This window comes from Dermacentor albipictus, chromosome 1, assembly GCF_038994185.2.
Source record: "Dermacentor albipictus isolate Rhodes 1998 colony chromosome 1, USDA_Dalb.pri_finalv2, whole genome shotgun sequence".
NCBI lineage: Eukaryota > Metazoa > Arthropoda > Arachnida > Ixodida > Ixodidae > Dermacentor > Dermacentor albipictus.
The window spans coordinates 333,288,255-333,316,156 of NC_091821.1; the positions used below are offsets into that span (position 1 = coordinate 333,288,255).

The 27,902-nt window shown below is 42.9% G+C and overlaps 1 protein-coding gene across 2 annotated transcripts; it reads right to left on the reverse strand.

Annotated features, from left to right (window-relative positions):
* Positions 1 to 27,615, reverse strand: LOC135910117 (acyl-coenzyme A thioesterase 9, mitochondrial-like). Of its 2 annotated transcripts, XM_065442165.1 has the most exons (14): positions 27,237 to 27,615; positions 26,423 to 26,541; positions 22,517 to 22,559; positions 22,391 to 22,414; positions 21,454 to 21,635; positions 20,526 to 20,722; positions 19,553 to 19,626; positions 15,794 to 15,861; positions 9,850 to 9,961; positions 9,074 to 9,164; positions 7,039 to 7,124; positions 4,586 to 4,673; positions 3,521 to 3,677; positions 1 to 595 (listed from the first exon to the last, which is right to left on the reverse strand). In XM_065442165.1, the coding sequence occupies exons 1-14, from the start codon at positions 27,248 to 27,250 to the stop codon at positions 486 to 488; spliced, it is 1,365 nt and encodes a 454-aa protein (XP_065298237.1). In that variant the 5' UTR covers positions 27,251 to 27,615; the 3' UTR covers positions 1 to 485. The 2 variants fall into 2 exon arrangements, with proteins under 2 accessions (XP_065298237.1, XP_065298243.1); XM_065442171.1 differs by lacking the exon at positions 22,391 to 22,414.
* Between the last annotated feature and the right edge of the window lie 287 nt (positions 27,616 to 27,902).

Sequence of the window (27,902 nt, forward strand, 5' to 3'; positions counted from 1 at the left end):
CCAGAGATAAAATGGGTGCTTTAATATATTCATTTTCATACAAGAGCGTGAAATTCAAAAACTGGTTGGGAAGGGGAAGCATGTTGTGAGATTCTAGAATCTTTTAAGTAAAAGCTAAGTGCTGTTATGCATGGGTTTATGTAAGGTGCTTCTGGACACCAAAGGATCACTGCAGTATTAATACAAACATGTAATAAACAAGCGCTTTCTCTTTGCTAGTTGCATACGTGGCATACAGGCAATAGTTATACGTATACAGCATTGTAAATGTGACCACTATTGAAATCCCTTGGGCCATGAGTTCATCTCGCTGCTGTAAAATGCATCCTCACAACCTCAACTCGAGCATCCAGTTCAGTGTTGGTTGCCCTGCACAGACCACACTGCTGTATTGTTGTTGAACTCATGTTCCTTTTTTTGATTCATTATGGCTTGAGCCATGGCATGTGCTCTTTGATTCGTGGCCAGAGTCATGGCTTGTGTTGTTAGCTTTTGCTGTTACTTTTGTTGTGACCATGGCTCTGGCTTGCTCCAGGTCGTCGCTGTGACATGGCATGGTCCAGGTACCGTTTTCCTTCAATGTACAGCATACTTTCTGCATGAAGAACAAGGCAACATGAATTTATTAATGCGCCTTTCTTTTTAAATTGCAAAAAGTGCTTGAACAGAGTCAAGCCTCTCTTCATAAGGCACATGCTGGCCTCACATGAACAAACTTGCAAATAGGTGATGCACAGCTACGAGCTGGTAGAAAGCAAAATACTACACGACTGAAGTGTCATTTTATGCCGCCTTTATGATGCTGCCTTCATTGCTGGCATGTGTCTTTACCAACTGTTAATACTACCTCAACTCAGATGAATGCACCACAAACTGTTTGTCAGAGTGGTGCAAAAAAAAAAGAATAGAAAAGAAAGTTGCCTGCATGACTCTATTTTAGACAGAACACATATTCCATCACACCTGCAGTGATGCTATATCTATTATTAGCCACATAGGTAATGTGGCTAATAACAAAGGAGTATGTATGAGTCTGACGATGCTGGCCTCTGTCATACCCTGGTGTCTGTTGGTGATTCCTCTGATGAGCCTCATCGTGCTCATGATCTTAGTCGCCAAATGCCTGACCGTTTCTCCGTTAGTGCCATATGATTCTCTGATGAGTCCGAGCACTTTAATCTGCTTCACCCTGGGTATTTCTTGTCTGTCTTTGGTGCCTATGCAAATTTCTTCGTATGCAGCATGCTGTATGTAAGCCTTGGGGGGTCTTTCCCTAAGCGTCGGGTGGTAGTGGAGGAGTTCAAAATTTTCTGGCGAGCAGACGAGACCGGTTCCGACGAGGTACTCTTCCACCACTTCGACCACGGTCTGTAACCGCTGTTCGATTTCTCCGTCGCTTCCCTCGCACACCCAGATCGTAATGTTGTCCGCGTATATTGCGTGATGCACTCCCTCGATGGCATTGAGGCGCTCAGGAAGACCGATCATAATGAGATTAAAGAGCATCGGCGAGATGACCGAGGCTTGTGGGGTGCCGACGCTGCCCATGTTCCTGTCTTCGGATGCGGGTTTGGCCAGCGTTAAGGAGACTTTCCTGGTTGTGAAGAAATGCTGAACATAGCTGTACACTCGGTTTCCTAGAATGAGTGCAGCAATGCTGCGTAGTATGGCTGCGTGAGCTGCATTGTCGAAGGCTTTCTTGAGGTCTAATTCTAAAATGGCCCTGGTACCTCTTGTCTTGTTGTTGAGTATCTGGTGTTTGATTTGCAACATTGCATTCTCCTGCGTGGAGAGATGAGCTCGAAACCCGAGCGTGGTGTCCGGATACGCTTCGACGTCGTCCAAGTGTGCGTTAATCCGGATGAGGAAGGCGTGCTCCATCAACTTGCCTACGCACGACGTAAGAGATATTGGTCGAAGATTGGCGAGATCTGGGGGGTTTCCCTGGTTTGGGGATGAGCGCCATTTTTGCTGTGTTGTGATTTTTTTTTCTTGAATTGTTTAATTCGACCCATTGAATAATTCTATCAATTTTGTCAGTCCCATCAGGGTCGAATTAATGGAAGTCGAATGTATAGTGATAAAGAAATGGAAGCACTAAACAACTTGGCAATAGAAAACCAAGGCCCGTATATTGTAACGACATTATGCTAATTTTCCTTCTTGCACCTTGTCAGCAGAAGGAGCGGTACTCTTTCTACGCCATCACCAGGATTGGCCGGTGGTGAGTGGTGATTGATAATAAAGAAATATAATTGAGCAAAAGGAATCGCTACATTATAGCAGCCCAGTGTCTGTGCTCTTTTGATTCTCTTGTAATCCAGATGTGTCATCATCACATTATCCTAAAGAGCAGAGCTTACCCCACTTTGTGGAAACCCTGAAAAAGCTTAAAGCCACATTTAACCTGAAATTCAATGTTCTTGCATATACTTGTACCATCTGGACATTATAAATGTGCCGATTGCCTTGTGTATTTATTTTGTATGTTGTGTGGCTGGTCAGCTTCGAAATATTTTGAACTCAATGAAAACATTTACTGCGGCCTTCAAGATAGCAAGGCAATCTGCCTTGTTCAGTTTGATGACATCTCCACGTGCACCAGCACGAGATGAAGATTCATGCTATAAAATAGGAATTGAGAAACCACAAACTTTACAAAAGGAGGTGGACAGAGCACAGCACATGTCCTGCTAATTTAAATTCATTAATCTATGTATGGTTTCATGCTTCCAGTTTTGCAGTACAAACATGCACCAGCTCACTCACTTATCAATTCTAGTCAAATATGCATGCTTGTGCAAAATTCAGACATCTGCTGTGAAAGCAATGAGGCACCTCAAGTATGCACCCCTCTCTCAAAATTTCTGTATGCCAGCTATCCTGGTATAAAACGACATGCGACAACACCCGTCTGCCTAGACACCCCACTTCCTGGTCAAGTGAATACCCCCCCTCCCCTCCGTAACTCTTATATATATATATATATATATATATCCGGGCTACTCCAGTGTATTATGTAATGTCCTGCTGGAATCTGTTCTGACAACCAAGACTGAATTTGATTGGTGCAAATAATTATAAAATTAGTTGCATGCTATGCGCTGCTTGCCCTAAACAAGGTCAGTGGTTGGATTACTTGCTTCCCAGATATACAGTACTCACACAAAGTTAATCTCATGACTCCTTAATTTGATGGTAACATTGCATACAATTACAAGAGTGCTTCAACTCCAGGTGATCAAACTTTACTATCATGGTTAAGCATGCTAGGTTTTGGAAGTATTTTGACTGGATGGGCCAGTTTGGTTTGGCATACAAAGCCTTGCACTGTGGCACATTACAGACATAAGTCTTTTTGACTAACATGCCATGCATGTGCAGCATGAAGCATGCATGAGAAAACTTTGTATATTATATGAGGTGTAGTTTTAAAATCTCCAAATATAAACTCTCTAGTGGCAACAAAAGCAGCAGTTGTTCAGGGCACCGGGCATGCATTCTCATTTCTACAACTTACCAGGGTAAGACCTAGGGATCACTCTGGGAGCCGGATTTTCTCCATCGAGGCCGAAGGTGAAGTGGAAAACATTTGTTATTTCCTTTGTGCCTTTCTCAGGTTGGATTACCGTTGCATTCACATTGACTTGGACAAAGTTGTCCTGGGTGTACACCACCTGAGTAATAATAGCAAGAGAGGTAGTCTTAATTGTCAAGGTGGAAAACTAGTACAAGAGCTTGTCAGGATAACTTGTGTAGCCGGCTTACTAAGTACCTCCTCTTTTCACCAGAAAGTGAAAATCTAGGTGCTTCTGCTTGTTTTTTTAGCACGAAATGCTCACAGATACCAGCACGTTTCAGCCCAGCTTGACTAGCTCTTGCAGAGCTCCTGCGGCTTTGTTAGTTCTGCGGAGCCTTGCCAAATAATGTCTGTTATTCGTAATGAGGCCTTGACCATACCACCAGTTGCAGTGGGGTTTGAACCATTGACCTCTAGATTCTCAGCCTAGTGTTCTACTGAATATAAGCCATGTGCCTAGAGCAACACTGCTGCTTGCCAAGTGTATGCTGCATGTCAAAGGAAGAGTAAGCATCCTGACAGCAAAGACAGACTGTGAAGACATCAGATTAAAAATGGTAGTTGTTAAAGATGGCAGTGAAGGTGAAAGAAGTAGAAAGAAAAGGATCTGGCCCACCAAGATAAATAATATAGAGAAACTATTAACTCTACAACTCAATGACTCAGGGTATGTGCAACTGCAGCAGGAGTTATCCCTACTGCATAGAGATAACTATAACACCTTGCCTGCATGTTGCCGTAGATAACTAGGCATTGCTTAAAAGACAATAAAGCACCATGCACACATTGATCACAAGCAGTGACACAGAAATAAATATTCTAAAATAAAAGGCACAAATTAGAATGCCTACCTGAGGATCACTGGTTATACTATTAGAGCATTTAAAGCAAAGGGCAGGAAGTGGTAAGGCATCAATTAATGTTGCTGCTATGCAACCGTCTCATGAAGCACAAAAAAATAGATCATGCCATGTTTGGACTTCGCTCGACATTGGCGTCGCATACCTGTGAATCATAATGGAGCAGAGAGCCCAACTCCACTGGCTTCCGGAACCAGATGTCATCTGTGTGGTACGTCTTGGGGCGACGTCCACTGTAGAAAAGGAAGATTATTATTTACAGTGCTTCTGCATCTGTTTCTAATCATCAAATGGATTGTCGACATTACAACGGCATAACAAATTCTGAAGCCCTACTAGACAACTTACATTTAGCTGTTTCTGTGTTCATTTCACAGAGAAGTTGTAGCTGCAGGGTATGCCCTAATTATGCAGCACAACAAAATCTACTCGTAAGGAATCACACATAACAATATAGGTATATCCTTTATAACTGGCTAAACAAATCATTGCAATATAAAGTTATAACTTGTTCCACGTGAAAATAAAATGTGTGTAAAAATAGAATGAATAGAGGACACAGTGAGAATGCAGTCATAGTTGAATTAAGGCTGAGGAAAAGCTGTCTGAAAAAAATTAGCACCACAATAAATAAAACAATGAAGGTCTGCAATGAATAACAATTCTGATGTTGGCTAGAGTTTTATCAATTGGAACATCAAGCATGTTCCACATTTCATAAAGTGATTTTGAGCAGTTTAAAGGACTTTTGGCACAGTATGCAAAACAACTAGATGTAATATACATATACATTAGTCTTCTCTACATACAAAAGGAGCAACCTCAGATTTTTTACTATTAGAGTAACACCTGACACACTATTTCGTACACTGCTGTCTAAATGTGAAGCAAGGGGTCCCACTTCATGATTTAATTTCCACTATGTAGGAGCTGCAATGCCAACCTACGGATTTGTCAGGACAGGCAGGTACAGGATTTTAATGTACAGTATGGTCTACTTCAAAGGGAACGCATAACAAGTAATACAGCCAATATAAATGGAACATTTGTTCCCATTATTGGAAAGGAGCGGCTGTTGTGATCAGTTGGGCATACTTCAAAAAATTTCATTTGTGATGTTTTTGTTTATACCTTACAATGTATTTGCTCTTCTGTATCATCTCCTGCTTAAGGCCTCAAATGGACGCTGGTCATATGTAAAAATAAATAAAAAACGTATACACAAAAATTTAGCTGTGGGCCTTTAAGCCATATCGCAGTGATAATATATGGCAGTATATTAACCTTGTGTTCTCTGTATAACAGCGGACAATAGTGCACACACTTTCGACATTGGAGCCCCTCCAGGATACTAGGGCAAAATGCCATCCAAGTGAGTGCACAAGTTCTGTTAGTGGGTGAATTTCTTGACACTAGTCCATATGAAGCAGTAATGGACTATTGTGCTCACATTATGTCCGTCCTTAGTGGCTATTGCAAGGCTCATTATCATAGGTCAGCAGGAAAGTGGATACTCACTCACCAATATTTTCGCAGGCTATGTAGTCGCTTGCACTCGGGTACACTCACACTCATTGGTGCTCACTCACATTCCTACTCATGGCCACTCATACTCACCAACACTCACTCATGTTCATAGTCACTTCCATTCACACTTACTGCCACCTCCCCATGGCCACATTTCTGTTCACTACCATTCTACCATTCATGGGCGCTCACTTGGATACATACTCACATTTGCTCGCATTCACTAATAGTCACGTGCACACTCACATCCACTCAAAATTACTATCACCGACTTTTGTTTGTACTCACATTAAGTGGCATTCACTCCCAGTAATACTCACGTCCACTCAAGTTCATCAGCACTCCCTCGCGTCCACACTCATGTCTACCTTTCGTCACTCACTAAACTCCATTCCATACTTAGCAAGCAACGCTGTGGGTACTATGCAAATAGCGCAGCTATAGATGCCTTTTTTGGCATGTTTATCAGTGCAGTTATTTTTTATCTGCAACACTTTCTATAGAATAACTACTTTGTATCTTACAAAAACTTGCAGACACAAGTTTATGTCAAATGACATGTTATTTGTGCACCTTTGTTCTTCCAACCTGTGGTGTCCTGGTCGCGAGTGCAAGCGATGCTCTGTGACTGCTGATGGTTGAAATGTGTCACTCCGCTTGTTTGGTGGTGTAAATAGGTTCCGGTCCCCGATGCCTTTTATGTAATAGAATATATTGCGACATAAAAGTATGAGGCCTAATTTTACGTTTATGATATAATACTTACCTATACTTTCGTATCTGGCACATAATTTTTTACCTTCGTGATGCGAACAGTGAGAGAAGTCTCTAAAGCCTTGGTAGTGTTGCCTGCTATGTATGAAATAAAGTGTAATGCTCTATCTTGCGCCAGTAAAATGAGTGTGGAGCAAATATGGGTCAATGAACTAATGAATGGGTATGCCATTCTATGTTCAATATATCTGCTGAAAATTTACAGCTTGCTTTCTTACCATTGATTGATTATTGACATGTCCTAGCTATTTCGGTATGATGTTATGGCACTATAGAATTGGGAAAAATGACACTTACCTGAGGATGTAAACTGTTGCCCATGCCACTTCATAGGCGTTTCTCATCAGGAAGCCACCAAATACCTTGTTGTAGAGATTCTCAAACTAGACACCCAAAGTAAGAAGAAAGGAACCAGTGTGAAGCATGTATTAGGTGGCAAAAAACTCGCAAACATCATTGGTTCATTTCTCTATTATGATTATGATTTAGCTTGACTTGTGGTGGGCAAATAAGTTTTAAGAGGAATTCTGACAGGCAATTTTTATTACTTTATTGAACAGCCCTAGACCCAGTAATCACATTGTGGAGCCTCAATTCCTACAGAGCACAACAAATAATTCACTACGTTACTTTTTACTGCGTCCACTTCAAGATGTACGCCAAGCGCAGCACGGCTTCGGGCGTGAGAAAGGAGACTGTTCACACCACAGAAAGCTTATGTGGCGGCTTCACAGCGGTCACTCACCCACACACACATGCTACGACAATGCAGCCAAAAGCCAAGTCTATTCAGCTCTCAACAGAACAAGAGGGGAGAGCAGGTTGCCCTGCACTTCGAAGAGAAGTGCAAGGGTTAATTTTGAAGCTTTTGGCAATGCAATCACTGGCCTTCAACCACTGCAACAGACTGATGGGCGCACTCTTGAGTTGTTTGTGATATCACGTGACAACCACCTCGGTTTTCGGTGATGTGGATAGGCTCCTTTTTCATGTCGGAAGCCACATTGTATTTGACATGTGTTCCAAACAGGTTGCACAAAAAGTGCTGTAATTGATTATTTGTGGTGATTTGAAGGAATTTGTACCATAATTATGGAGTCTTAAGAAGCAAACAAAAATGGGACAGAACACTTTCGTGTCAGTAGTCTTTTAATTTAGAAGTAATTATCCATATCAATAGCACTTCAAGCATTAAGTTCTCAAACTTGTGACAATGCAAAGACTACCTTTAAAAGAACATTTTGCACTCATCATTATGGCTATTTCACATGAAGTGCCGCCTTCCAAAAGGTTATATTATGCTATATCACAACTCAGTTAAGAGCAGGCTAAAGAAAAACACACATTTAGTTAAGATTATACATAGCAGACTGTTTTGAAAGGTGGATTTCTATTTCTTTGGAAAAAAAAAAGTTTTCTTAGTGGGTAAGCAACCCTTTCCTTTTTCGAAATTTACGCCCAAACAGTATCACTGATGACATCATGTTTTTCATGGTATTTTAGTGCACCTGGGCTGTGCAGAAGTTCACAAAAATACTGGGTTGCAAAGTCTAATTATTTTCTATAAACAAATTATTAACTAGCATTGTGTAGAATGCATCATTCAGGAGCTGACACAATAATTTCAAGGCTGTGTCACCACCTCTTCTTATTTTTGGTGTCCTTTTTCGCTTACCCAGCTTCCTCTCATGGTAAGATTGACCTAGCCATAGTTAAGCAGTATAATCTGCCAATCGAGCTTGATTAAACATTTTGCTTACGAGTCCTTCTAAGCTTAATTCTCTGATATGCTGAGCAGAAGAGTTGTTGTCCCTTTGTTTCCGCAGACTGAGCAAACTTCAGAGCGACTCTGAACTTCTGGAAAGACAGAAAGCCTTTCAAGCTTCTTCCAAAGTCATCTTAAAGGAGCCAGCTGTAGTGTGCGGTCATGCAAGGAGCCTAGTATGCCACGAGGAAGCAGCTTTATGAAACCAGAAATCACATGATATGCTACCTATTAACACATTCACTGATGCTTAGGTCATGGTTGGTCATGGCAGTTATTCCCCCTGTGCAGCTGCAAAATTGTGGGTCTTTCTGTAGCACAGAACAGATTCTTTTGGTAATGCAGATGAAAACTTTTGTTGCCTTCAATTACAAACAAAGAAGTGTCACCTCTCTGGAGCTAAAGAAAGATGCGATGATGTGCGACTCACTGGTGGGTCATAAAACATCTAATATATAGGACAGGTTACTCTTGCAGTTGGGTTACAACATGCAAAACTCATCAGGACTTCAAAATTTAATGCTGCTGAGTGAACGTGTTAAACTTTCTTCCAGAAGGCCACATTACCTCGGGCTGACAAATGATGACATTGGTTAACCGTGCATCCTGCATCCAAATGGCCCCATTGGGGCACTCATCAGATTTTAGGATATATGTCCTGCAATAAAAATGAAGTGTAAGAAGCAGCTGACTACAGTGGTAGGTACTGAAACAAAACCCTTCATGAAGCAATTTTGTCTCGAAACAATAATCACCAATCTTGTGCCTGTTATTGTTTTTTAACATGTGCTTGGCACTTTCCCGTCAGGTACACTGTACATACCCAAGTTTCCCAGTGTTTGTAACAGGAAAATAATGGGTGCATTGCATTAAAACAGGAAATACAGTCGAGCCTTGTAATAATGAATATAGATATAACATACTGTCACATATAGTGAAGTAAACCTAGAATGTTTCTCTCCTATATCATCATGTAATGAATATGTGCTTATAATGAATAACTGCTTATAACAAATATATTTTCCTGTCAGATGCGACTTTATTATAACAAGGTTCACCTGTAGTGTGCACACAGGATTGATAATTTTTGTTCTATGAAAAGGTAATACCCTAAACGGTACATATTCTTTAAAACTAAAAAAAAATTATTCGGTTTTACGTGCCAAAACCACTTTCTGATTATGAGGCATGCCGTAGTGGAGGACTCCGGAAATTTCGACCACCTGGGTTTCTTTAACGTGCATCTAAACCTAGGTACAAAGGTGTTTTTGCATTTCGCCCCCATCGAGAATAATATTTAAAACTAAAGCGTATCTGTTCTCAGCAGGGTGTAAGCAGCTTACTCTGGATCAAAGTCTTCTAGGAAAAGCTTGTGAAGGAGATCCCTCTCTTCTTGTGTTGGTGGTTGTTTGAGAATGCCACTTGCTTGGAATTTTTTCCTTCGTGCAACGCTGGCTGCAAGGCAATGAAAAGGCAAAACCAACTTGTACTTGAAATTTTGCTAATTATGCAAGACTGTGCTAATCATACTTGTGGACGACTTTCTGTGGCTGTATGCAGCAAAAGCTACGGAACAGAAGTGCACATATGCGAGTGCTGCTGGATAGAGTCCCAGATTAGACTGCCACTTCTAATGGGATCAATATAAACATTTAGTAAAGCGAACGCTTTACTAACCGTGTCGAGGCGAGATTCACCGTCGCCAGCAATTTGACCTTCATTTGATCGCAGCTATGCCATAGCCTTGACAATGCATCGCATGACTCGCCGTGCCGAACTCCGCTGCCACCAAGCCAGCTTGGCGCATGTGCTCGCCGCAGTGCTCACCGCCTGACCACGTGCTTCGCTGCGCGCCTGGCTAAGAGGAGTGCCACGCTCGCCTAGTCAGTGCGAGCTTGGCCGTGGATGAAAGCAAGGCCGGGCTGTCTTCTCTTAGCGTTGTGGAAGAGTGGGAGGCTTTGAGCCATCATCGCCAAGTGGCGTCTGACCACACCGTGGATATCGCCCGGTGAGCTGCTTCAGTGGACAGCATCCGGAATGCAACAGGTGTCGCACCATCGAGATCAATGTAGCAACTGAGTTCGCACCTTGCCCGTCTGTGCTTCGATGCTGCGTATGTTCACGGCACCTATTTGCATGTTTAGCACTTGTGCTTTCCCTGTGGCACAACAGACGTTGCACTGTAGAACGATGCATGTCTACCGAAGCCTAATCACAGTCATGTCTAGCCACCGACCTAGGCACAGCCATCATACCTGGCTTAACAATGATTGTATATTCAAGTATAATAATTACAGCTAAATTCATTCACATACACACTAAATACATTAAATACAGTGAAACCAAGACTTAAACAGGCTAAACCAAGCCTTTGCTTTGCATATCCAGGGTTAGCTGAGCTAAGCCGCAGCCAATATTTTCATTTTATTACATTCAGCATATGCAGAAAATTTATATGCTAGCGCTAGCTTTTACTGTTGGCCGAAATCCAGAAAATGCTAAAATAACCTTTCAGCTTAAAGACTGTGGGGTCTCATGAGGGATATCTCACACCGTACTCTTGGGACAAAGGAACGACAACACAGTAGTGCAAACAGTCACAAGGGCATTTATTGCACCTTTCATACATCAATGCCTGCTAGCCGAGTTGCTATCCACAAAACATGCCGATGGGCGCGCGACAAGTCTAGAAGTCCGACTTACCGCGACCGGAAGCGAGCGAATATGTTCGCCCCATGCTGGATCCCAACGCCTGGTCGTTCGCGTGTATAGTCACGCGAATCGTGGCGCGTCCGAAGGCGGCCACGCGAGGCGGTCTCGCAGATGCATCGGTCGCCGAGCGCGCGGAATGTCCGCGCTGCTTCGGCGACCCGCCGGGGAAGAGGGTTGCTGCACGTGCAAGCACGTCTGTCCCGCTCGCTGTCTGGGACCCGAGAGAGCGCGCCTTGCCTCTCCCGCCGAGGGTAACCCCGCAGCCGCGCAACACTAGCGCCATCTCTCGGACTGCGCCTGCACCACTCGGACCGCCGCGTGTGCGGCGAAGCCGCACTACAGGAGACGCGCTATGCGGGAAAAACATCAGGGGAGGCGCGAGGGTCGCGCATTCCCACATCCCCCCAACCTTAAATCACTTCTTATTCCGGCGAAACATGTGACACGGTCTAACATTAACCCGTGCTTCGCGAACAGGGTGGTACATGCAACAGTGATCGCGCTGAGGAAATGTCCACACGTTGTCCATAGCATGCGAGCCGACATTTTCCTTGGGTACACCGCTGGCGTCCGCCGGTCACAGCAGCGGCTTTGCAGCCTCGACGGCACGATCCCAGGCCAAGACTCCAGAGACGACGACGCAGTAGTCGGTACGAGCAAGCGTCGCTCGCGCCGACTCGCCCTGCTGGCGGGAGCCGCAGTAGCTGTCGGTGACCGCCGGCCCTTTTGTCCGCCGCCGAGGGTTGCGAGCTGGATACAGGAGGCCGCCGAAGTCGTCGCGCCGAACTGGCCACAGCATCACCATCGCCCGGGGGTGGCTCGATCGTAGTCCGGGGCAGCAGCGCAGACGATGTGCAGGCGACGGCAAACCAGGGGTGACTCCAATCACACTGCGTAAACTCAACACACTCGGCAAACACTAAAGTAGTGCAAGGGAGAGGAATTCTGCATGCGCATCGCCCACGTGGTACGATGTTCAACTCGGCTAGCAAAAGATCGGGCAGCTACTCAGATGCTAAGTTCACGTGAACGAAGCTCGCTTTCTTGAGTCGAACGAGTAATTTGAATTCGTGCGAGGCTAACTCGAATGAGGTAAGCAAAGTGCAACACCTCAACGCCACGGTCCACCGGGTTGTGTCCCTCCACGTGCGACAGGCAGCTTCGTAAAGCCTTAGGCCTAAAGCGTCGCTCTCTGACAACAACCGGCATCCAAAAACAACACCCAAAATGGGCGCAAAACAGGCAGCCGCGAGGAGACGTCAGCTCCGTGAGGTGGTCCTACTCCGCTCGGTGCACACAGCATCCGAGTTGACGGCGCCCACCGTCCCAGACGGTGTCGGAGCGCCCGGTGCCAGGCCGCAATACCAGTCAGCCCGTCTTGGCACCCGTGGCCCGCGGCCACCCGGCTCCCAGAGCCGCGACTTCATCAGAGTCAAAGAGATAGAAGAAGCTATTTACATATTTACATAGGAAATTCGGACCACCCACGAGGCTTCCGTACTCACTCGCTTCAGGCTTGCCACTGCTCCGCGGGCGCTCAGCCTCGCTCTCCCAGGATGCAGACCACGTGGCTCTCGTACCAACGAATGCCATTAAAAAAAAACACTTGCGAAAAGGCTTAGTAAGTTGACATGTTCAAACACACTACAGCCACCGCCGCCTCGCTCAAGAAAGCACGCCGCTGACGCTAGCGATCAAAATCCACGCTAGGCCTACGCTTCGGTTCAAACAAAGGTCTCGAACGAAGCAACACTTAAAATTATCGTCCGATGCCCCAAGAGTTCCACGTTGGGCAGCCAGATGTGGGGTCTCATGAGGGATATCTCACACCGTACTCTTGGGACAAAGGAACGACAACACAGTAGTGCAAACAGTCACAAGGGCATTTATTGCACCTTTCATACATCAATGCCTGCTAGCCGAGTTGCTATCCACAAAACATGCCGATGGGCGCGCGACAAGTCTAGAAGTCCGACTTACCGCGACCGGAAGCGAGCGAATATGTTCGCCCCATGCTGGATCCCAACGCCTGGTCGTTCGCGTGTATAGTCACGCGAATCGTGGCGCGTCCGAAGGCGGCCACGCGAGGCGGTCTCGCAGATGCATCGGTCGCCGAGCGCGCGGAATGTCCGCGCTGCTTCGGCGACCCGCCGGGGAAGAGGGTTGCTGCACGTGCAAGCACGTCTGTCCCGCTCGCTGTCTGGGACCCGAGAGAGCGCGCCTTGCCTCTCCCGCCGAGGGTAACCCCGCAGCCGCGCAACACTAGCGCCATCTCTCGGACTGCGCCTGTACCACTCGGACCGCCGCGTGTGCGGCGAAGCCGCACTACAGGAGACGCGCTATGCGGGAAAAACATCAGGGGAGGCGCGAGGGTCGCGCATTCCCACAAGACATCCACAAATTCTGACTTGGAACTGTTGCAGCTACAGGACATAACCTTCAGGGAACACAGCAGCATCCATCACAACCACTTCACCTTAAATTTGGCGTTATTCTTGGACTGTGTGTAATGCTCAAAGAATGCAGGTGTTGCAATGGGCATTAACTTTTTCTCAGCTCACTTGGGCCAAAAAGTTTGAGCACGAAATAAAGTGTTCTGTCTTTATTTTTTTTTTCATGATTTCAAGTGTCCCTATGCCTAGCAGGACACATCATCACAACAAAGCAGGAGTAATTCAAACATGCTAAATTTGAACTTGCTAAAGCGTGTTACTGCCAGAACTTCGTTTGAGCCCTAACACACTTTAGCAAATCAAAATGGATTATCAACTCGCCCAAGTTCACACCATGCTAAATTTGTTTTGGTCTCGAAACCAACCACAGTAAGTTATTATCATAATCAGCAGCAGCTGCTTTTTGTCCACTACAGAACTAAGATTTTTCCGAGTAATGTACAACTACAGTGTTGCATCAGCCGACCGCTCGCTATTAATTAAATTCATTAAATAAATCCTGGAGTTTCTCAATGTAAAACCATGATCTGATTATTAGGCATGTCGTGTTGACCGGATTCATTTTGACCCCCTGGAGCTCTTTAAAGGGACACTGAAGTGAAAAATGATTTCTTCTGCATCAGTAAATTACCGTTATGCCACACCAAAAACACTCTTACAACGATAAGACGTTTGGTAAGCCAGAAAAAGCACAAGAATGAAATACGGGTGGCAGCGCCTACTCAAGTTCTTGCACCTGGGGGCTGTGACGTCTTGGATTTTGATGGCATCTTCTAGGGCCTACTAATTATATATAGCGGTGCAGATTGACTACATTGTGTTCTAAAGGAACCAAATATTAAACATGGCAAGTTTCAGGAACCTTTATTCAGCCAACGTGGCCCAAATACGAAAACATACTTTGGAATCCCTGACGTCATGCTGATGTACCGGTGCTCGGGTTTCGGCGCGAAATTAAAATACTGATACTTGGACCTTCATTTTCTCATCTAATAATCAAACTATTTTCTTGAAATGACTGCCTGCAGGGTTCTAAAACAATGCTTCATTAGCCTAAACTGATTTATTGTTTCGTTTTAGTGTCCCTTTAAGGTGCACCTAAATCCAAGTACATGAGCATTTTTGCATTTCACCCCCATCAGAATGTGGATGGCATGGCCAGGATTGAATCTAAGACCACGTGCTCAGCAGTTAAACGGCATATAAGCTGTATACATTTCGCTATAATCTGGCAAACAATTTTTTAGAAAAGGTACATCAAAGATTTAAGAAATACAACAATGACATTTCGAGAAAAACACACTTTCATGTTTCCATGTTTACCACAAGCATCAAAAATGCTTCAGCTGAATGCACACCATTTTTTGCTTTCTTTCCATCACCCCCTAAAGCGTTTCATGAGGCTTATTTTCTTTCTTCAGCATTCATTACTCCTTGTGGAGCTGCAGCACTCTGCTTTGTCAACCCTCTCCTTACCAATGCACTTGAATCTCATAGGGAATGAGGGAATCTCATAGAATACACGTGATTTGATGCCAAGTGTACTTAGAATGGCACTCCATGCTGAATTTTGATTGCTGTCCACTTCGTATGTGCTTTTGGCATGTTGGGGCACAAAAACGTAGGAAGATATGTGGACAAAATTGGGCAGAGGTCAATGAAACAGTAATGTCGACACAATACACTACAGCAGCCCACTCATTATAAATATTTGGAGTGACAACTAACAAACCCAGCATAAACAGCATGCATTTTGCATATGAAGTCGCATTTTTAAATAAAACACGCAAATACAATGACAAAAACAGTTGACATGCAAACCCAAACAGCATCATTTTAAACACCAGTGTGCCCAACAAGACGCAGTGGCAGGGCTTCGGTGAGGCCATCCAAGCTTACCATGGCAGAGCTTTGTTCCTCAGGCCATGTAGATTTTTCTTTTTTACAAAATACGTAACATAGATCTTTTGTTCAGTTTATTCTACCGTTCCCCCCCTCTTAATATCCTCCTGATACTGCACTCTTGTACCAAATTCAGTGCAAACACATTTAGGCAAGCTATGCCATTATTATAGTATTGAAGCTGGTATGTATGAGCCGGCTCACATTAAGGTAATCTTACCTGCTCCTTCTTCAAAAATAGCTTTTTCTTCATCGTTTCTTGGTATAAGCTTATTTACAGGAACAGTTCTGAAAAAAAGAAAAGAAAGCATGGCACTGTTACTCCACGGTGTGGCCAAGATTATGAAGCATTTACCAGTATACTCATAGCACAATTAAAAATATAATTTTTTCTCTAGGCATTCATTCTTAGTACCATGTTTAGGATTACAGGCTAATGCCTCTACAACGAACACCCCTACAATGAAATCAGCTATATAATGAACGATTTTATGCGCCTTAGCCGAACAGCTTATCCGTTGCTTTACTGCTAATGTGCGCAGTGGAACTGCCGCTGCCCTCCACAGCTGCCACTGAGATGCCGTGAGCATAGCGAGTGCCAATCGACACCACAATAGTGATTAAGCGGGAGGGTCCAGACTCCAGTAGCTATGGTAGGCCCTGGACAGCAGGCCAAACAACCAGACACTTTGATGAGTCGATGCCATATATAAGGTCCAGATGCGCATACCACCGGACAATATGTGCAGAAGAAAATAAGCGGCTTTTTCCACCAAATATATTTATTTATTTTATTTATTTAGCAAATACTGCCGGCCTGTATCACAAGCCTTAGGCAGGAACGGGGTACAGAAATAATAGGAACAGAGAAAACGTACATTGCAAACAACGAGATTCGACCATAGTCCAAAACACAGTAGAATAAAAAAACAAAACACTCAACTCAAAACAAATTACATGTGTGCCCTATTGTTCACACAGGGCTTGTAAAAACAAGTTGACCGTTTCAGAACTGACCACGTTTCCAGGCAGATCATTCCATTGAACTATGGTGCAGGGAAAAAATGAGTATTTAAAAACATCTGTTTTACACAATAATGCGCCAACTTTTTTACAATGATAGGAACGCGTAGTGCAGTGGGTAAGGGGCTCAACTAGAATGCCTTCCTCTAGTTTTATTTTATTATGATAATATAAGTAAAATAATTTTAGTCGTTCGCGGTGATGTCAGATGTCCAACTGTTCGAGTCCTGCGGTGTGCAGCAGGGCTGTTGGGCTTATATTCCAGCTGTAACAATTAAATATAAACCTGACTGCCTTGCATTGGACATTTTCTAGTTTTGATTTGTTACTTTTAGTCCAGGGATCCCACACTGCTGCAGCATATTCTAATAGCGGTCGTACGTAGGTTTTATAGGCTAAAAGCTTTATTACTTGAGTAGATTGTGCTAGTGTTCTCAAATAATGCAGTTGTCTTAGGGCTTTTTTGAAATATATATACGAGATATGCACATTCCATCGAAGGTCAGAGGTTAGGTGAATTCCTAAGTATTTAAAGGTATTTACAACTAAGAGGGGTTTGTTGGCTATGCGATATGTAAAACTTAAGGGATTCTTTTTACGTGTGACAGTCATTGCTACGGTCTTTTTCGAATTCACAGTCATTTACCACGTCGAGCACCAATTTTCTATTATAGATAGGGAATCGCTTAAAAGAAGTTGATCGTCAGGACTAGAAATTTTTTGGTAAATTATACAATCATCTGCGAACAGTCGCAGTTTAACATGTATGTTTTGAGCAATGTCGTTAATGAACACTAGAAAGAAAAGGGGACCTAGGACAGAGCCCTGCGGAATACCGGAATCCACTGGGACCGCATCAGAAAGGACACCATCGACAACTACACTTTGACATCTGTGCGAAAGATAGGCTTCAATCCACGAGAGAAGGCAATCGTGTTTTAATATGGTTTTAATTTTAGCAATAATTTGTGATGTGATACACGGTCGAACGCCTTCTCAAAATCAAGAAAAATGACATCGACTTGACTTTGCCTATCTAATGCTGCTGCCAGGTCGTGGACAGTTGCGATCAGTTACGTAACAGTGGAAAGATCGCGATGGAACCCATGCTGTCAGTTATCAATAGTGTGATTCTCTTCGAGAAAATTGGCTATGTGTTTACAGATGTATAGTGAGTGTGTTCATGTTAGAGAGAGGTTTTACTTTACTGAATGTGCTTAGCCTGCTCCACTGGAAGTGGTATGGTGTGCGGTCTTTACAATGAAGTGGCCTGTACAATGGAGTATTTTGGAGGTCCCAAGAGCTTTGTTATAAAAGCATTTGACTGTATAAACCTGTCATAAGCTTTAGACTACCGCTGTGACAGCATCCCAACAATATTCTTAATATGACTGCAGGTTCACAAAATTATTAGCGTGTGATACAAAGTAGAACTAAGACACACGAAGACAAGCTCAGGATATTCAGTTAACAGCGACACATGTTTAACCCTTTCAGGGTCAATGACGCAAATATATGGCGCCGCGAGCAAGTTCAAAATGGTCGATGCCATATATTTACGGTGCCATCTGTACGTTTACAATGCGCGCCAATTTCCTAACTTTTTCTTTTCTGTCATGTGCTGCCACTATGTGGGAATATAGGGAATTTTTTTCGTGTGTCTACCTCTCTAGGCTTTAGTTGCATCATTTGTTTTAGAGCTAGTTTGCTCCCGTGCATCTATATACTACCGCTTGCGCATTGGCGCGTGCATGGGCGGGCGGCGGTTTGGGTTTTGTTCCGCAGGCGGTTTCGTCGTTTTGCACTTGCAAAACTGATGGTTATCACATTACTAATCGCTCAAAGGGCGATCGCTTGTTTCTCGCTCGTTTAGTGCTCACAGGGGTGCGCATAGGAAGGATGCCATCGTGCATGCTTTCCGTTGCTTTCTTAGTTTTTTTTTTTAGACTCACGAAGACTAATTGCCTCTGTTTGGCAATAAGATAATTAGCGAAAGTTTGTCACACGTTTTGCTTTTTTGACGGGCACACAGCCACACAGATTTCTTGAGTGAGCACACATATGCAGTTCGATTACGCTATGATTAGTGTAAGAGCGGGAACATTTGAGTCTTGCGAAATATTCTCGTGTGCACATTTTTAAAGCCTTGAACTATGTGTATAACAATGCATCAAATTTTTTATTCTTATAAGTTTATTTCCTGCTTTATTGTTGTTATTTATGAATGCAAAGCACATATATACTAACATAAAATATCTTTTTCTCACTTTACCGTCACCCTAGAAAGATTACAGTAAATTTTTTTCAAAATAAGTCCCTAAGAAGAATTGGAATCTGCAATAAAAAAAATCGACCCTCAAAGGGTTAAAAAAAAGAAGACGAGATAGAGAAAGAAGAAAATGTTCACTTGTAGACTAGTGCCTCTCTATACAGTGGGGCTCATACTTTTGTAAAAAGAAAAGGCCACTTCACAGTCTCTGCAAACATTGACTGCATGGTGCAGTTCTCATAGTTGAAGAATTGCACATTGGTTTCACTTAACAATGCCTCGAAACGAATGCTTTGATTACCACTGTTATTCCTAAATGCGAGCAACAGGAACTGGCAGTGAAGAGCTAACTTTTTTTAAATGGGTATTGCTTAGAGGCAGGTGGCTACATAACTGATGCCTAGCCCTGTCACCACTGCCACAACCACTGCAGTGGTGATGGCAACAACGATGGTGACAGCAACAAAAACAAAACATTCTGCAAACAATGCAAACAAGAATGCAAACAACAAAATCAACATTATTTTTCTTTTTGTTACAGGTGTAACTTAGCAGAAAAATTGAACAGCAACACTATAACAATTTAGTTGCACAACTTCAATGTTACAGTTTCCTCTGGCTGTTAACAAGACCATACATAATGCAAAAATGTTCCCAGTCTTTGTCTCCAGCTATACAAACACTTACTTTGAGGCATTAGCTTGCATAGCGACCATCACAAACTTCGCAGTCAGCAAATGTCTGGCTTGTTCTGGGCCCAGCTGCAGTAATAAAGGACTGTTTACTTGTGCAGAACATGACATCGAATTTTGCACCACATAACACCCCAGCTCTACTAAAGCATAAATATAACACCATTGCTTTGTCGATGGCCATAAAACAAGTTTACACACAAACAATATTAGGAATGAAAACTGAGCAAGTTGGCACATATTCGTCTTGTAATTTGTGCAGTGGTCATATAAATATGTCAATAACAGAAAAGGAAGTCCACAATACAAGCACTGATCCTGCACACTTACTTTTCTGTTGTACCCACTTTTACACGAGCGCTACAGAAACTACAAGATGAGCACATGCAATACATTGATTTCACCACAGATGCAAATGCACACAAGTGATTTCCACCAATGACACAATGCCATTAGGCCTTGATACATAGGCATGGCACTTTCGCACTAGATTTCAGCATCCAATTTTACTTATATTCTAAAGAACATGCAGCACATAATGATTTGGGAGGTATATCTTTTTATTACGAAGTTCAGATTTCCCGTCTATCTTGTCTTGTCCTATCTTGTCCTATAGACTGTTCTTCCATAATGTAGCCATACCAACAAGTTTAAGTTCAGATGCTATTGCAATGCAAAAAGAAAGAGTGGGCACTGCAGAATTTGGTACTAGATACTAATGAGGTACTAGTACTATTCCCTAGATAAGTTACACTGATATTCGAGCTCACTAGAGGCAAAGCATGTAAACCCTGCAGGAGTGTCAGAAGCAGAGAGGTGCTTTTTGGTCTCCACATATGAAAGCTGTTATAGTAAACCACTCAATAATCTACAGAAAACAGACTGCCTCTTCTGAGGACTTTCAAGGAACACATTAAATTTATACGGAGCGATGGTGGTCTTCCACAATATTCCACAAAAGAACGTACAGATAGGAGCTCCATGGTGACCTCCATGGATGTCTTGCCAACCCAGGAAATGTGGCCACAGAGTTTGAGGTCATGTTGTGGCCGAATTTCCATGTTATCACTGTGTATGCTGTCCACTAGAGCAGTCACCATGTTCACGGGCATAGGCACGCCGAAGCTCAGGCCTGGGTACTGCACGTGCCGGTACGACAGCCACACTGTCGATATGTTGAAAGAGAAGACCGAGTGAAACATTGTCAGGATATGCAAAGACCAGTAGAAGTATATTCCTAGTCAAATATTGCATGTTCATTGATGCCACCTGTCTTTTCAGATTTCTTTCTGAACAGATTCACAAATTGCTTGCCACAAATAGCAGCTTCAAGAAGATGACATTACTTGCATGACAAATCATAATGTGCAGCTGGTGTCCTGACAAAGGCAAATCCATTTGTCAAAAAATTGGTGCACTGAAGCTTCCCTTGTTTACACACTAATAATAAAGGTCTCCACCTGCCTGTGGCTACTCTGTCTTGTTTTGAACTGTTATCAGGTCTTTGATCTTTTAGTTAATTACTTAAGGACATATTAATTAAAGGGCACACACAGCTCACTGCTCAAGAAAGGACTCGTGGGTCACATTGAAAACTCCTAAAATTAAGCCGACATTTCTTACACATGTGAGACAACATACCCTATGAATGGCTTACTTACACAAACTAAAGAGATCACACAGAGGCTGCGTGTTACAGAATGTATTGCATAGCATCGGGCTTTGCAACACTTTCTATACAATTTGTTTGCAAAAGCTTGTTATGACACATGACATTAAACAATTAGGCTAGATGCCATAAATGGTCTGTCAAAATGTATTGCTGTGTGTCACAGGCAACATTGTTGTCAAGCTGTTGATACCACTCTGTATTTGTAAAAGTAAAGATGTGCATGCCTGCAAACTCATCCATGTCCTCGAGAATACGACCAAAACGAACGAAGCCTTGGCCAGAGGTGTGGCTCTTCTGCATGGTTGAAGAGGTGGCCACTGGTATGATGCACTCATCGTAGCTGTCCAGCATGCTACGTTCTGGTAGTTCTTCTTGGGAATTCGGGAGCTTCGCGTGGGCACTTGTTCTGGTGTTCCAAATAAATATGATTTACTTGGGTCAGTTATGTAAAGTGGAAAGCAAAAGATACTGTTCAATTAAACATCAGCTGAGCTTTTCTCTTTGAATGTACCATGAGTGTGCACACAACAGTTTACAGTGCAAACAAACATAAACATTGTCCTATACAAATCAAGGTGACATCAAGCCCATAACTACTGCAATGATTTTAACACTTTAGTTTTAGTTATTTAAATATAGAAGGGTGCGTAGAGTCAAAGTTCAGAGTCAAAGTGCACTTAGACTGACCAATGTAACTTCTTTGAAATAATGTACCCAGCAGATGAGGGAGGGCTGGAGGAACGTGCACGTAATTTCAGTGTGCAATTAACTTGGATTATTGTAGTAATCTAAACACCAAAACGACAGCCAGTGCATGAAACACTTTGGCAAAAAGTTTTCTAAAAATGGCGAAATGTATACCAATAGTGATTATGACAGTGTTTACGAGCAATGCGTTTCAAGCAACAACCATTATTTCTTTCTTATGCATGCATACCATTATGCAAGACTGGTGAGAATAGAAAACATGCAGTGTACGAGTGGCCATCAGTGGCGGGATTAGAACAGAACTAAGCCTTAAGGAGAAGATATTGCTAGCATAAGCACTTGCAAAGCATGTCAGCATGTCAGGCACTACTACGTCTCTGTTATTATGATGTAACAAAGACAAAAAATGTGGCAGTGCGGGCAAAACTTGAAACAGCCAAGATAGCAACATGCCTGATAATCTTGGCATCAATATTTCTGCAAGAGAAAGAGCAAGGCGAATAGCATGTGTAAGCATCACAGCTATGTGCAGATGCGAGCATTTTCAACAATGCATGCAGTGAACTTGGGTACACTTACATATCACCAACATATCCCACATGACTTTTGAGAGCTTCCATCACTGCAAATTCAAGCAACATCTTGATGTCAAAACCAGAGTGAACTTTCATGCTTGAAGAAGACACACTTTTCGGTTATGTAAGATAATATTCTCAAAGAACAATCTCGTAAACTTGAATTTGTCTGCCAGGTTTGTTATGCTCTCAGAAAATATATTTCACAAATATTGTGGTCACATGTTATTTGCACTCAAGGCGAAAACCTAGCGCCTGAGAAATGCTTTTTTTTAACACAGCAGTGAACCTTGCACACAATGTGCCCTTAACAAAACACTGTCTTCAAGCTTAACAGCAATATACAGTTAACTTGCATTAATGATGAACCATGCAAGACTTATTCGAAATATCTGATGTTCTAATTTCAAACAAGATATTCATGATGTGCATGCTCCCAATGCTGTCTCTGGTGGTGGTCTAGATTTCAGGTCCCTCATTCTTCTCTCGGTGTTCATATCTCTCGACAATGTAATAAAGTGCTGCCTACGATTTCTTAGCATAGGCTGGCCATTTAGCGGAGAATATCAACACTATGAACCTGGTCAGTACTACTTTTGGGTTGGCATGAAAAATGTAAAAACCGAATGAGCTAACCAGGAGGCAAGCAGATGGTAAGACCACAGTCAATTAATTGACGATTTCATTTGTCCTCGCCCTAGCATCTGCTAGCCTCCTAGTTAGCTTGGTAGAGTGAATTCCTTGGAAAGGCAGTAGTGCAAGTTGGTATTCAGTCCAGGAAGAACTTTTCTTCAACTGTGAAGTTCTTTTTCTGTGATAAGTTGGCATAATAAGCGGATACTCACTCATGCTAATGTTTTCGCATGCTATGCACTCACTTACACTTGATGGCACTTACTCACACCCACACATGCACACACATTCATAGTCACTTCCATTCACATTTACTGGCACCCACTCACACTCATACTTCCATTCACAGCGCTCCATGGCACTCACTCACATACATATTCACATCCACTCACACTCGCCAAGAGTCACTCACGTTCATACCCCCGTCTACTCAAAATTACTGCCATTTCATTTAATTCGTACTCATGTTAACCGACACTCACTCCCGTACTTACTTACAACAACTTGTTACTAGGGGTGGGCAGCGCAACCGGGAAGAAAGACAAAAGCAAGTACACAATACAAGTGCAGACTAACAACTGATCTATTTTTTCAAACAAGGGACTAAAACATACAGAAAATGTAAACGTGTAAAGTGACGCTTTATCGTGCTTGTATCGTGTACTTCCTTTTGCGCTGCCCACCCCTAGGAACATGTTCAATCACCAACTCGCCCAGCTGGCCGTGTTAATTACAACAACTCACTGCCTTTGCCACCCACTAACACTTTATCTCACGCCTGTTAAATGAGTATTAAACGAGTATGAGTCAATGTACTCGTGAGTGAGTATGCTGGCCTATGCTTTCTGAAGAACCTGTATGGTTTTCCTTTGTAGCTTCACACTCCTCGAGGGTGGATGACTATTTTTTCCTTTCATGAAACTGCTTTCACCTTTTGTATTTCCACAGAACTTACTGGCATACCGAAATTTGGTTTGGTGCAAGAATTTAAGAAGCACCAGAAAGAATGTATTATGTGCAACATGTTATTCTATTGCGTGTGATGTGATTGCTTTATTGGGTTGCACTGCATGATGTCAATGAAATAATAGCGACAAAGTAAAAATGCTAGTCTGACTATGACAATGCACACAGGCACAAGTACAATGAGCAACTAGCATGCACTTCTTGCATTCCTCAAAGGACAACCCAGTAACAATCAAGGTGACAAAAGTCAGATGAGCACTGCAGACTCTCCACCCAAAAGAAATGAATCCAAATAAATGAGAATGCATCTCCTCCACTTATGCTTTTTTAATTTTCTTAGATGTGAATTACATGAATTCTGTTTGGTATATTCGCTTAGGCCCCCTTAATGTTGTGTCACCAAATGTGTGCTGTTTCTAGACATTTATTTTCATATGCTAACTTGTTTTCATATTCTGCACCATTTTTGCAAGCCTATATTGCACTTATATTTTTCACTAACTAAGCACAGTATAGTATGCATGCTGTTTGTGCTAGTGAACCACTTAAAATGTGTTTCAGATTAATAAAGGGAATATGAGACATCCACCTAATTGCAGCAATTGCTACAAACAGTGATGTTCACAATCTCGTAGCCAAGAGTCTCTGTTTGAAAATGTGTGCAGAACCTCGACAATGGTATGTTTAGGTGTCCAAATGAAGATAAGTGTCTAGCTGACCTTGGTTATCCCTGGCAATGCCTGGTTCCTAGCTGGATTTCAGCAGTTTTAACTGGTTTCAGTGACTCAGCAAAATGGATAAGTTCTAGTGGGGCCTTTCTAGCTAGGTTGGAATGCAAATTCTCATCCACAATTTCAAAAAGCACATTCTAGCGGTGGTATTAGTAATACTTCTTCAATTTTGATGGTGCGCTCTTCCAGATCAATGGCCAGTGGTAAAGTCAATGGCCAGTGGCATAGCAAAGGTCAGTACAGCGGCCACGTGCCCATTCAAAATTTCTGTGTTTAAATTAAGCCTGCCCCTCCCCACCTTCTCTCCATCCCCAGTCAAGTTGGTGCCACTCCCTCACTTAAAAAACATTTCGGCTGTGCCAGTGTAAATAGCACTCAAGAAGAGGCATATAACAGTCTTAAGCAGATGCCATTATGCACAGTCTTTAACCTGGAATTGAGTGAATATTGTGCAGTAATATCAATTTATATAAAAGTGATGATATGTCTGCCTGACCCTTTCCAGAAAAACATATACAGATCTGCCGTGCTAACTTCCAAATCTAAATAAAAATAGTACAGTTGAAGTAAAGAAATGCTACAATTTGCTGAAAAATACTAGCAATTGTTTTATTATTCAAGACGCTGGCTATTTGTTTCGTGAATTAATAAAGCATCTTATTTCGGGAAAGATGTTTGATGGCTTAATTGGTGAACGGGAGAATGGTAGCAACACTCAGGATCCAGCAGCAAGAATCTCCTCATATGTATGATGGAGATCCCCCGTCTCCTCTCTGTTAAATTTATTAAATTCTGGAGTTTTATATGGCAAAGCCACAATCTGATTATGAGGCACGCTGTAGTGGGGGACCCTGAATTAATTTTGACCACCTGGAGCCTTTTTAAGGTGCCCCTAAATCTAGGCTCATGAGTGTTTTTGCCTTTTGCCCTAATCGTAATGCGGCCACTGCGGCAGAGATAGAACCTGTGCCCTCAAGTTTAGCAGTGTTAGAGCCTAGCCACTAAGCTACCATGGCGGGTCAGTCTCCTCTCCTGGGCAAAAAAATTTGCAGACTCTGTTCTGTAGAGATGCTGTGAACTTGCACCCTGCTCTTTAATTGCATTAAGAATGATCTGTGCTACAGACAAATGAAAAGTTTCATGGTGCTTATTCATGAATTATTAACGTAACAGGGGCCAAAATTTGATTTGCCCTTATATGTTGGTTCTGAGTGGGATATAAAGCTGCTATGGGTAGGTTTGACTATATCAAGCAGTTCTGAAAAATAAAGTTCCGAGATCGCTGCTTCAAGACCACTGTATCCATATCCTTGTGATATCAGGTTCACCCTAAACTGAATGTAAATAAAATATCGTACAGTTACTGATGCAATACGAGATTAGTAAACAAGCTGTAAAACTCGGGTATTTATTGATAAGATTGCAAAAGTTGGCAGGTAGGCGCATTATACACTGCCTGAATTTCACAGGAGGGGCAAACCTGTACTATCTGAGAATGCTAGCTAATGAATTTTTTTACGTACCAAAAGCTAGTTGGACAAATGCAGCAAAAATTTAAGAAGTACAGATAGTTCACAGACCTTCTGACATTGCCTTCGGGCGAATGGGATCTTGACATGTTATGATACTGCGCACGAAGGAGACAGAAGTGCCCGTGAATCTGTGGCGACTGGCTCGCTTCAGCAGGGAGGCTAAAGTTCTGAAACGTCACATGTAGATGCATTAATGGTGGGCAGGTGTCACGTATTTCACGTAGAATGCAACATAACAAAATGCGTTGAGGGTTGTAACGGAGTGAATTTATACCGCTGTCATACGTGCACATCCGAGCTTTCTGGAGTAAACGCTAATCAAACAATGCAAATTGGGCGTAAATTCAGCGCAATTGACTCAGATGAGGACGTACGTACATACACGATCTGTGTGACAGGGTTGCTAAATTGCTGTTAATTAACTACGTAACAAGTGACCGAGTGAAGACGAGGCTTTTGAAATCTACGTTGCAACGCCAGTCTCACAACGTTCATATTATTTATCTGATATCATGACATACGATCGGTGCTATGAACCGCAAACATGCTGGACAGCACTGGTTTAGTAAATGTTTTAGTAAGCAAGAAATAACTCTGGCTTAATGCGAGAAATTATTGTCGTATTACGGCTACGCATATTACGCTTATAGCGGAATTTCGAGACAAAATGAATATGCTAGTAAATGCCATCCGTGCCTTCAAACAATAATCAATAACCACTAATCACCACAAGTGTATAAGTGTGGCGTAAGTGGAAGAAACACGGATGTTCCCATGGCTGACAAAAACGCTCTTTCAAGTCTTACGAAACAAGTTAAATCGTGATCGAGACGCGAAGTTAATGAGCGCGACCAATGCTCACCTGCTTATAGTCATCGCGTCCGTCACCGAGGTATGTTCAGTCTAGAAGCAAGGTTAGAAATGTGTCACCGTGTCACCTGTGCACGCGGAGTATTACGCAAGCGGCGCAATCAAGCAGTCACATTAAAAGGCACCGCCCGCTCGTAGTCGTGGGATGTTTTTCCCTTCATGCTTTCATCACCACTTGACATCGCTGTTGGCAGCGCTTAAACTTGTCTGCATGCTTGTCTGATACGGAATCAGCCTTGCTGCTTCCACTTGGCTGTCCTTACGCATCCGCTTGCACAAAAGCCAAAGTTAAACGAATATGAACCAATCGATTTGGCACGCGAAGGAACGTAGACGGGTGTGGCAGCGCTGGAGGCGTGCGAGTGCGACTATTTCACACCGCTCCGTCAACAAACGCGTGCGCTATTCAGCACCACCAACCGGCGCTCTTATCATCATCGTTGCGTGAGCAAGAGCGCGAGAATTAAAATCGCAATATTCTGGCTCACGGGGCTTTAAATGGTGGTCGATAGCCTGTAGCTCGTTTAATAAAGCCAAATACCTTTACACTGTTGGAATGAGCGTATTTTCACAACGCTTATCCATAACACAGAGGCGTCGCGTAGAAATGCAGAAACAAGCAAAATAAAGAAGGGGGAAAACGCGAAAAGAAGAAAGA

Excerpts from the sequence above, each read along its gene's own strand:
- LOC135910117 (XM_065442165.1), bottom strand. Across the intron at positions 15,862-19,552 it reads ATGCAAGCTAATGCCTCAAA|AACTGTTCCTGTAAATAAGC; the intron begins GTAAGTGTTTGT and ends TCTTTTTTTCAG. Across the intron at positions 596-3,520 it reads GATCCCTAGGTCTTACCCTG|AAAGTATGCTGTACATTGAA; the intron begins GTAAGTTGTAGA and ends TTCTTCATGCAG.